At 30.9% G+C, this 12,469-nt stretch overlaps 1 protein-coding gene across 1 annotated transcript; it reads right to left on the bottom strand.

Moving 5' to 3' along the window:
* Nucleotides 1-3,807: 3,807 nt before the first annotated feature.
* Nucleotides 3,808-8,427, bottom strand: LOC100804044 (4-coumarate--CoA ligase-like 9). Its single transcript, XM_003528067.4, has 6 exons — nt 7,137-8,427; nt 5,701-5,890; nt 5,190-5,335; nt 5,028-5,095; nt 4,456-4,558; nt 3,808-4,292 (listed from the first exon to the last, which is right to left on the bottom strand). Exons 1-6 carry the CDS (start codon nt 8,295-8,297, stop codon nt 4,167-4,169), a joined length of 1,794 nt encoding a protein of 597 aa, XP_003528115.1. The 5' UTR covers nt 8,298-8,427; the 3' UTR covers nt 3,808-4,166.
* Nucleotides 8,428-12,469: the final 4,042 nt, after the last annotated feature.

Below are 12,469 nucleotides of genomic sequence, written 5' to 3'. Positions count from 1 at the left end.
CGTGTAGGACTCACTGACGGCTTAATTGCGTTTTAAATTGTGCAGTTCACGTTTCTATTGAGTCTTCATAAATGTATGATGCTCTTCTCTCTCTCAATCTTTATAGGTTAAAATTTGACATTTACTAAGCAATTGGCATGACACATGTAAGTAAAGAATCTCTCATCTTACACTCTAGAGCAACCTACATTCCAACTTTTTTTTTTACGGTAAAGGTAAAGTTAAAGATGAATTTGATTTCGGAAAACAAGTTTAAGGCTTAACAAATATTTATAAAAATACTTATATATTATCTAATAAGAAATTTTTTACATCAAAATAAAAATTAAACTCACATCCTTTTGAAATATAAATTTATTCATTATCAATTAGATTAATTTTTATTTATTTTATCAAAATAGACATAATAAAATACTTTTTCTTATTCTTACACAAACCACTTAAATGTTTAAAAATAGCAACATTACATTTTTGTAAATATATAAGGATTAATTAACTATTTTCAAATTTTTTAAAATTAGTGTCACAATACAATGCTGTACAGTTTAGAACTAAATTACATTAATAACTTTTGCCATTTTTCCAAAGAGAAAATAAGTGATGTATAGAGAATGGAAAAAGTTATACATAATATCATTTCAAGGTATGTGGGAGAATAGCGAGAATGGTGGGAGACACTATGAATTCATTTGGTGGAGGAACATAAAACAAGTGTGTGGAGGTGGAAGTGATGGGTGGTTTGAGGAGATGATGGAGTGAAAAATTGGAGATCTACTAGGTTTTGGAAGGATAGGTGGCTAGGGAGTGGGTGTTTATAATATAAATTTGCTAGATTGTACCTTAATTTGGAACAAAAGGAGGAATGCGTAGAGAGGATGGGAAGATGGATGGATAGTAGATGGGAATGAAGCTTTAGATGGAGGAGAAAGTGGTTTGAATGGGAAAAGGAATTGGTAGCGGAATTTTTTTCTTTGATTAACAATGTTCAACACGATAGAATAGTTCAAATGTTTGTGGAAAATTAAAATTTCACATGATGTTTCATTTTTAATTTGGAGAGTCTTGCATTATAGGCTTCCTACTAAGGATAACCTACATAAAAGGCATATCCAACTCCTTGATGAAGGCCTTGCATGTGTGCTATGTGGACATGTTGAAGACACATATCATGTATTTTTTTTCATGTAAATTTGCGTAAGACATTTTCTTGGTACCCGTTGGGTCGCCTATTGAGCACTTCCGCCAAATTTCTCACGGGTACAAGGACATGTCCCAAACTCTTGGTGGAAAGCTGGTTGGTGCACTATTATCTGGAACATTTGGTATAACATGAATAAGACATTGTTTGAAGACTATATACTCTTGATGAGAAGGTGAGGCACAAGATACTTTTTCATCTCTGGTCATGGCTCAAGGCTTACCAAAGTGATTTTAACATCTCTTTTCAACAATGGCAAGTAGACCTTAGTATTTGTTTGGGAGCCTCTCGAGATAGATGATGAATCTTTTCTTATGCAACAGATATTTATATATGCCAAGATTTATTTTCTCATGTATAGAGAGCTCTTCCTTTAGGTTTTCAGTGCTTGTATTACCGGTATATGCTGCAGGGGCAAGGGTATAGGGATACGTCTCTATATATGCCTTGGCCTGGTGCTTCTAAGCTCGTGGAGCTGCCAGTTTTCTTTCTTTGTAATTCTTTTGCACCTCTGATGTGTTTTAATAAGTTAAATTACTGTTTAGGTCTTCTAATTTATTTTTAATGTTCAATTAGATCATCTAATTATTAAATTATTCAATTGGATTCTCTAATTATTTAAAATGATTTAATTATGTCTTTTCCGTCAATTAAGTGTTACAAGTGATATGTTATTTTTTTAATAAGTAAATTCTTGATGTACAAAATGACATCGTTTCAATGAAGTATAAAATGACATCATTTTGGCTCTTAGACCCATAGTGTGAATCTATTAGGATTATTTTGAAATTTCTCATTTCAATGCTGAAAATTTTGATGGAGGGAGATGAAATTCTATGATAAAAGAAGAAGCCATGCTGCTAAGAAGAAGAAGATTGTGAGGTGTTTGGTTAGGATTTGTCAACACAATTGGGGGAAAAAGGTAGAAGACCGTGTAGTGAAGAAGAAGAAGAAGAAGACGACAAAGATCGTGGGTTGTTTGAGTAGAATTTATCGACGCAATTGGAGGAAAAAGAATAAGATTGTTTGCTCCATCGTCTAATTGAAGGTCATGATCAAAGGCAATGTTTTTTTGTTAGTGCATTGCTTAACGAGTTAATGTGTTTGCCTTTTATCCATTATTTTGCCAACTACAAGAACTTCACAAGCCACTGCATCTGCAAGTACAACTTCACAACCCATTACAACTATAGCTTCTCAGCCCATTAGACCTACAGCTTCACAAGCCACTGCAACTAGAGCTTCCCAACCCACTAGACCTAGAGTTGCACAACCATTTAGACAAAAGCTCCCAACAAGGAGAACACCACACTGGAAGCCATGGTCTTGTCATTGTCGAATAGTCTTGGCTTTTTTTGAACACTACTACTTATTAGGCATTTTAATTTCGTATGTAACTGTGAACCTTGTAGGTCAACTTGCTTAACTTTATTTTCTGGAACTATATTATGGTTACAAATTGTTTGTTCAATCATATATATTATATATTTATACAATATAAATAGAAAAATAAAGGATTTTCTAAATTTATATAAAATATATAATCTTATATATTATATATTTATACAATATAAATAGTACATAATTTTTTTTGAGGGATAAATAAATTGATGTATCATTTAATATAAATAAATAAAATTAATAATTTAATTTAAATATGTTATAAATATAATATAATATGACTTGATATAAATATATTTAAATAAATATTTATAAACAAACTTTGTTATTTGTATCATTAGTATCCGTGAGATTTTTAAATTTATCTACATAATCTATTCAGCTAGATCAATTACGTTCAACAAGAATTACTCTATTTTCTGTATATATGTCTTAATATCATGTACGATAGGATAATATAATCTAATATAAATATTTGATCGTGCATGATAGAATCTCACTTTACCATCGTGCATGATAGGATATGCATGAATGAATATCATTTGAGGGAAGCATGATTAGTTACATATTTTGATATAGATTTAACTTGTAGCTAACATCATGGGAATTCACATTCATGAGATGATTGAAAACGTGTATATTTGGATGCAGCATTGTCAAATTTCATTAAGGTTAGACACTTTGATTGAATGCAAACATTTCTTTGTGACTTAATATCATGCAAAATAGGATAATATGACTTAATATAAATATTTTATCGTGCACGATAGAATCGCAACATCGTCACAGTCACATGGAGGAACAAATATTTGACTCCCATTGTTATTACTAGACCTCAAATGCTGATTTGAGCTATGACTCATGAAGGAATGCCACCAATGGATGAGCCAACCCATCAAGAGGAATTTAAGGAATCAATTTTGTAAAAATGAAATCCCAGGTGCTCACAATTTGGTGACAAGATACTCTCTCCTCCAACAATCGTAAAATTCATGTTGCTAATGTTAATACACTTCACCAACAACAACTATCACATAGATGACATGTTAATTACGTTAACACCTAATCAATAAAAATGATCCAATTAAACCATTTTAAATAATTAGAAGATCTAATTGAACAATAAAAAATAAATTATAGGACTAAAAAGTAATTGAGCCTAATATATATTGCTTAATGCCAATAAAAAAAAGCAATAAGAAGGAAAAGACGAGTAAAGAAAATATATAAATGCAACTATACAAAATGAACAAATAGTTTACAACGAATGAAAATGTTTCTTGCACACATTATTTTGTGAACAAACCTAAAGGTGCATAATTTATTTTGGTAAATAAAATGAGGGAAACCGAGGTAGTTGATTAAAATGATTAAATTTCTGAAAGGTGTGCGTGAATAAAATGATTGCTGATTTTTGGGTAGAAACCACCAACATTCTTAGTGGTGGACTAGGGCGATGAACCACATGGTAGGCCAGATGCTTCACACGATATCGTGCATTTGTTGCATCTGAACAGGTCACAATAGTTTCGAGGCCAAGTACATTTTCTCCATGCTCTTTTCTTGATCACAATTTGGATGAACCACAGGATAGAGCATAATCAACTAATTCTCTTCTCAAAATTTTGCCAGCCGGAGATTTTGGGATAGATTTGATGAAAGAAACTCGCCGTATCTTCTTGTATGGTGAAACCTGCAACAACAATAAGCATATACTTAAGCAATATGGCACGAGGAAAAACACAAACTATGACTTGTTCACAGAAACATCTAGGTTTTATACGCTTTTATTACTGAATATAATAATTCATTCACCAAATATCCTTATTTTAGAACACATGGTTTCAGAACCACACCTGCTTTGCCACAAACTCCATGACCTGATCTGCAGTGATGTTGCTTCCAGACTTTCTTACTACAAAGGCAATTGGAATCTGTCCTGCCTCTTCATCAGGATACCTGTCCTCAAAAGATTAGCAGATTTAGTGAACCTTGTAACAAGACCAAGTCATGTTATACATGTATGTTAAGGGAAGTGAATTGCAGCAACACCTTTTTTTTCTTTTGGATTGGATGACTTCTCTAAATTGAGGAGCATGGATAAAGTAAGTAATCATAGTCATTTATGAAAAAATCAACAATTGAGAATTCCAACACATTTATAATTTGTTATGCGTGTGCATATAATATCATATAATATCGACCGATGATTTTCTCATTGACTGAGATTATTTAGTTTAACTGTTAAAGTGATTTGCTCACTTTAAAGGAGTCAAAGATATATAATAATTACTAGTTTAAAGTCAAAAAGTGAAACTTTGATTCCCCACGGGAACTAGAATTGGGAAAAAGCTAGCAAATGTAATTCATTGTCATTGAAGACAACTTATTTGCTTCTGAACACAACATTAAAGGACTTGATACATACGGAACTACTGCAGCATCAGCAATTTCAGGATTGGTGTGAAGTATATGTTCCAATTCAGCAGGGGGAACCTGGATTTGGTTTGAAAAAATAATAAGAAAAATGTCAAAGTAGTAAAACAATATCCAGAAAAAAAGATGTTTGTTAGTGGAAATAACATCCCACCTGATAAGCTTTGTATTTGATCAATTCCTTCAGTCTATCTACAATGTAGAGGAAACCATCAGAGTCAAAATAACAAAGATCACCAGTCTTCAGCCATCCTTCTGAATCCAATGTTTCAGCTGTGGCCTTCTCATCTCCTACATAACCTGCACCAGCACCAGCACCAGCACCATAATCACCATTCATGAAACATTTTACATGAGCAAGACCATAAACTGTTAATCATATTTCTCTAGTGATATGAACTGTGTTTGATTAAAAAAAAAAAAACACAATTCATATTCATCTTGTATGGCTTAACCTGAAATTAGTATCATTTATTAGGAGTCATGATAATCAATGGTTTATTTTATAAGCCTTTCTTCACTACCATTATGCAATGAAAATGAATAAGCCTCCCAAGTACACCTCTCAAATTATATTTGGATTCTTTTTAATAGAATGGTGTTGCGAAATGTTTTTCTGCAAGCACATTTTTCACCAAATCAAAAGGAAATAAATGGCTAATCACCTTTCATGATTGTTGGACCTCGCAACCAGAGCTCCCCTTTTTGGCCAGGAGATAATGCTTCTCCAGTAACAGGGTCCACTATCTTGGCCTCCATATTTTCTGATAGTCGACCCACAGAACCATGGCGCTTAGACTCATCAGGCCCCAACACTCTAGCTGCCCCTCCTCCACTTTCAGTCAAACCATAGCCCTGGATTAAAATAATAATAATAATAATAATAATAGATCAAACAACAAATTCATAATCCAAAACTCTTGTGGCGTTATATAGGAAATAGCAGATTATATAGATTAAAAACACAATATAGTAGACTATTATATAGAATCAAGACTTCTTTTCAATAAGACTAAAAGATGCTTTTGTGACATTTTGTTTGAGTTGGGAAAAAATGTCATTCCAATGACATAATCAGGGCGAATATATTTTAGACTTAATTACAAATTTTAGTCTCTAATTTAGTGTAGTCACCGGTTTTTTCTTTTATTTCCTTCAAAACGAACAAAAAAAAATAGTTAAAAACTATTTTACAAAATTCTTTAAATTTTATCAAATTTTCATTTCTAAACTTTAAAAATTATTTCATATCTCAAATTTATCATATAATTTCCAAATAACAATTTGAGGGATTGATGTAGAATAAAAAAGTCAATGGAAAACCACATTTTTTTAATTAAAAAAAAACTAAAATAGCACAAATAAACTAGAGAGATCAAAAGCACGTTTAAACACATATTTTAATATGGGTGATTTGTTCTTTTAAAAAAAAAGTCAAATATATTTTTACGTAATTTATGACTATCATCCTATGATATGGTTATGTATTAATGAGAAACAAAACATATCTTCTTTTAAATAGTATACATTTATATAAAATATTTTATATTTTAAATTTATACTAACGATGGATGTTTATGGAGAGTTCAAAGGATTGAACTTTTTCCTTAAAAGTATTCTTGGTTGTATGATAATATTATAAGACAAATTCATAAGGGAATGAATTTGAATCCGGTATAATCTTCCAAAATTCATAAGGGAGTAGCATTTATAGGATTCATATACAGTATTTTTTTAAAATATCATTATCCTCTGTGAATCTCATAAAAAATAATGCGTAAAAGAGATTCTTAAAAGAAGAATACTGTGTAAAGACCCCTTTTGAGTCGTAGGGATTGGTTTGCCTTTGCCTATATTTGGAATCTGGATCAAACATTCTAATACGGATAGAGTAAAACGGAATTCCAAACATAAATTATTGTAGGCCCCATTAAAGAAAAATATAATAATTGCACGGAGTTAAAACATAAATACTTCGTACTTTTATCAGTATTTTTTTTAAAAAAAAAAAAAAAAATAGAACCCGTGAAACACAATAATTGCACGCATGAGTTAAAACGCAGAAAAAGTTACAAAAAAAAAAGTAAAGCAGTTCGCTCACCTGCCCAATTTCCACGTTGGGGAATTGGGCTCTAAAGTCCTCGGCGACCTCCTTCCCGAGCGGCGCGCCGCCGCTGCCCAAATACCGTAGCGAACTCATATCATACTTCTTCACGAGTTCCGACTTCGCCAGCGCCACCACGAGCGGCGGCGACACCGGCATGTAGGTGATTCTATACCTCTCCACAGCTTTCAGCATCCCTTCGAAATCAAACCTATGCATGAACACAAGCGTCTCTCCGACGGCGATGGCCCTAACCAGCATAAAGAACCCGAACACGTGGAACAGCGGGAGCGTGAACAACGACACCGGGTGCGGATCATCATCCACCACCATTCTAAGGTGATAGAACCCTCCAATCAGCGCGATGAAGTTGCGGTGCGTAAGGAGCACGCCCTTCACGCGCCCCGTGGTTCCCGAGGAGAACAGAATCGCCGCCGAGTCAGACTGACTCACTTCGACTCGGCGAGTTCGTGAATCGGCGTTGACGTATTCGTTGTTGTTGAGCATGGAAAGGAAGAGAGGGGAATCGAGGAGGATTGTGCCGAATTTGAGGGAGGAGGGAATGTTTTTCGCGGCGTTCGAGGTGGAAAACGCGATGACAGGTTTCGCGAGTTTGACCAGGTGAGTCAACTCGGATTGGGAACTGAGTGGATTCGCGGGGGCGATGGTGACGCCGAGGGAGAGGAGGGAAAAATAGAGTACGGGGACGTGAAGGGAGGAAGGGGTGAGGATGAGTGCCACGTGGCCTTTGGAGAGAGGTGTGAGGGATTGAAGGGAGGAGGTAAGGGATTTGACTTGGCGGAGGAGGAGGGAGTAGGACAGGTGGCGGTCGGTGGCGGCGTCGATGATGGCGGAGGTGATGGATGAGGAGGCGGTGGCGGTGGCGGCGGAGGGTAGGAGGGAGAAGACGTAGTCGGTGAGGGAGAGGGGGTGGGAGGGCGGAGGGAGAGGAACGTTTGGACGGAGGGAATGGAAGGTTCTGGAATGAGAACAGAAGCCGCTGTTTGGGTCGATAGTGGTGGTGTTTGGATGTGACTGTGTTTGGGTTTGGGTAGCCATTGAAATGATAATAGTGATGATCTTCTTCACTTTGTCTTCACTCTTCCCAGTTTTCTCAACCACAGTTGTCTCTTCTTTTGGTCCAACCTGAGACCACATAGTACGTTATATAACATTATTGATTATAGTAGCACGTGTAAAAAAAATAGAAAAATGTTCAATTTTATATGAAAGTGGGAGATGTTCTCTAAAAATTAAAAAATTTAAATTTAATTTTTAAATATATAAAAAGCATGTTAGTTTTATTGTTTAATTTTATTGTTAAGTTATAATATTTATCAATTAATTTGATGATAAATAATATTTGTTATGTTTAATTTAACATTAATAAATTTTAGGAATCAATTAAATATTAAATATTAAATTATTTATAAAATTAATTTATTATGCTTTTTATATATTGGGAAATTAAATTTAAATTTCTGTCTTTCAAATTAATTATTTATAAAAATAAAAAATGTTAACACTTAACAGTATTCTCTTTAACATTTTCTATTTAATAATTTTTTTTGTTGATTTCATTTTATTAAACATTATAAACATTACTGAATTTTACTTATAAATCAGAAGAAAGACTCTTAAATAAATAAAAAATTACACCTGTTAAAATTTATAATTTCCTATCAATTCTAATCATCAATAGATAGAATGTTAAAAAAATGTTGAGTATATTGTTAGCATTTCCCAAAATAAAATGTTGGATTGAATTGAAAGTTGAAATCATTGAATGGTGACGCTTACAATAAAGTTTTATATCATTGTTCAACATTATTCAATTTTGTACATGGCTACATCATTAGAAATACTTAGTTACCATCTGGTAGAATACAATGGAGAAAAATGAAATTAAGAAAAAATATTTAAATTTAAATAATACCAAATTTTTTTAATTTTGTACACAATTCTCTGCTAGAGAAAATCAACCAAGCGAAGAGTTAATTCCTATAATTAATACTTCAAAGAAAATCTGTGTAATAGAGGCGATAAATTTTTTTTGTACAAAAGATACATAAAAAGTTTTTTGTTGACTGTTATTATTTTAAACATTTTTATTTTATAAATTAGTAATTTTCAAAGAATTAAATGGTTCATTGAATTTTGACGTTAACGGTACAGTCTTGCATGATTATTCAACATTATTCAGGTATATATTGCTCCATCATTAAAAGTATTTAATAACTTTAACTCTTAATTTCCTAGACCCACTTGTTTTCTGAATTCTTTTTTTAAAAAAGAATTTGTTGTATAGTTTGAATGCCTTTTATATATAGAAAAAAAAAGGATGTATGAGAGGGTTTTTTTCCACCAATATACACTATCTCTTTTATATTGGTGTTTATTTTTAAAGTCCTATTCCAACACATTTCTAAAGTCTTACTCCAACACCAATACAAATTCCTAATGATGTTTTGAGACACTCAAGAGTAGAATGCAAAACACCCTTCAATTAAACAACGATGAATTAGTCTATAAAATCTATTACCGAGTCATTCATAGAGGCAGGTCAGCAATATTTTTTTCAATCTCTATAATTAAAAAATGATGATAATGTTTACACAATGTTAACGTGCAATGAGTAATACTCGTGTGTTGGCCCTATAAAATTATTATGTACCATCAATAGAACACTGGATGGTATATTCAACCTGTTTCATTCAATCAACTGTCACTCATATTCATGTTGCAGTTCTCTATTACAACGGGAAGTGGAACATACCACGCCAAGGTGTGTTTTTGGGTTACTTCTTCACTCGAACAAATTCAATAAGATTTAACATTCCTTTGGGATGTAATATGGACAAACTCAAGGATTTAATCAAACAAGTTGCACCTATAGAGGTTCTCCTTATAGAATTCACGAATCATAGGTGATCAGCCGATTGTTCTTTCAACCATTTTGAAACGATTATGCCTAATAGTAATCAGAAAATTTATTCGAATATGAAATAACAGAATTGAAAAAATGATGAAGACGTGTCAAAGGTGTTAGTACAATCCAACTATTTGAAACGATTCTGCCCAATAGAAATTTTAGTTATTTTTAACAAACCAGTAACCAAAATGGAAGAAGACATGTCTCATGCACAACATCTTTCAGATTATCATTAGTTTCGTCATATTTGCATTGCAATTATATTTTTTAGTGTGTTTCGTTATTCTCGTTTATCATCTTAGTTACCGCACTTTTTAATTGTATGTCTAGTATATAAGAAAGATGTATCAATTATTTATTCACTGTGTTTTTTAATTTTTTCTAATATTACTAACTAATTTTTTCATTTTTTAATTAACGTACATAACAAAATAAAATCGTCAACAACACATAAATTTAGCTAAAAAATACATACATCGTAACTAAAAAATTATACTACAATTTTCTATAATTTTATCATTTTCCTTTATCAATATATATCTCTAAAAATAATTTTAAGAAAAACGAAAAACCATGTTGAGAATTCGGGTTTAGGGGACCTGAATTCTCAACACAAAATTACAATTAAAAAAAAAATCACAGTATAAATCCAAGTTCCCCAACCCGAATTTACAAGGTGAATAGTAAAGTTATATATTGGGATAAATAATGGAAGGAGTTGTATATTTTGGTAATTTTTTTTGTATATCTTGGAGAAAAAAATTGGTATACTGAACACCCGGGAGTATACTCAACTTACTTCGATCCACCATCACTTCTACTCATGATGCAATGTTGTATTATAATGGCAAGTGGAACATATCATGACAAAGTGATTTTTTAGGTTACTCCTTTGCTAGAACAAATCCGATAAGACTTTAAATTTCTTCGAGATGTAGCATCGACAAACTTAAAGATGTCATCAAGCAAGTTGCGCTTACATGGATTTTCCCTTATGAAATTCATAAATCATAATTGGTCAGACAATTGTTATTTCCACAGTCAGGACATACAAAATATTCATGAAAATTAGTCGAGTATCAAATAATAGAGTTGATAACAAGATGTAAACGTGTTAAAGGGGCTAATAGAATCCAACTATTGAAAATGTTTTTGTCCAATAGAAATTTTAACTACTTTTAACAAACAAATTTCAAACTAAGATTAATTTTGTCATTTTTCATGTTGAAATTTTTATTGTTATTATATTACATTATTTTCGTTTTATTTTATTCTCTTTATTATGTTTAAAATTTATTTTATTATTTTTAATTGTTATTTGAAAATTTTAATTTCTTTAAAAAACTTATATAAATTAAATATTATCAAACAAAGTCTATCATCAATTTAGTCTTGTATAAATTAAATAATATAGAAAAAATAATTATACTTAATAACATCATTTTCTTAAACAAATAAAAATTATTTTAATAAAAATTATTTTTATAATCAATTAAAAATATTTTTTATATAATATAATATAATATTTGGTTTTGCGGCGCGTGCTTGTGTATCACAGTATCAGTGCCTACGTTCCATTCCCACGTGGGGTGACTCGAGGTCGGCATTAATACGTAATTATATTATAGTATATAATTCGTGTCTCTCTAAATTTTTTAAATAATAAAAAAATAAAATAAAAAATTAATAATAGAAAAATAATAGAAAATTAATGTAGTTAAAAGAAATTTAAAATTAAAAAATAATTTAAAAGTAAAATTGTCTAATAAAAGTGAAAATTTATTAGTAGATGGTTATCTAATTTTGATTAATGGATTAGTTTTAATTTACATAATTTAAGATGATTAATTACTTTTATTACTTCAATATTTTATTAAAAATAAGGATAAAATAATTTTAAAATATAAAGATGAAAAAAAGTTTAAAATTTTTATCTTCTTTATATATTAGTATAGATTAATTATATTATTCTTCAATATAAATCACATAACGAAATAATATTATAATTATTTTATATGTCACTTAGAATAATTATATGTCATAAACATTTTTTAACAAATATAATTTAAATATTCTAACGAAATAATTAAATGCATTCTTATTATTATTAAAGTTAACTGATAATTAATACAGAGTACTGTACGAAAAAAATATAATATCGACACTTCTTCGGTTTCGATTATAAGAAAAAAAATCTATATATATTTCACATTTATTAGGAATTTTTTTAAATTTTATTTAATAGTGTTATTTTTAATTAAAAATAAACATAGTTTTTTAAACTATTTTTTATTAAAACTTAATATCAAGTATTAAAAAAGTTTTTATCCTTATTAAATAAAAAATATTTTAGAAATAATTTAATTAAAAGACAAATAATTAAGATTTGATTATATTT

This window comes from Glycine max, chromosome 6 (genome assembly GCF_000004515.6).
Source record: "Glycine max cultivar Williams 82 chromosome 6, Glycine_max_v4.0, whole genome shotgun sequence".
Taxonomy (NCBI): domain Eukaryota; kingdom Viridiplantae; phylum Streptophyta; class Magnoliopsida; order Fabales; family Fabaceae; genus Glycine; species Glycine max.
This window is presented reverse-complemented; position numbering and strand designations above follow the sequence as displayed.

Coding starts and splice junctions, on each gene's coding strand:
- LOC100804044 (XM_003528067.4), bottom strand. CDS start 8,297: ATGTGGTCTCAGGTTGGACCAAAAGAAGAGACAACTGTGGTTGAGAAA. Junction 5,096..5,189: donor TCAAATACAAAGCTTATCAG/GTGGGATGTTAT, acceptor AACCAAATCCAG/GTTCCCCCTGCTGAATTGGA. Junction 4,293..4,455: donor TGGAGTTTGTGGCAAAGCAG/GTGTGGTTCTGA, acceptor TTGTTGTTGCAG/GTTTCACCATACAAGAAGAT.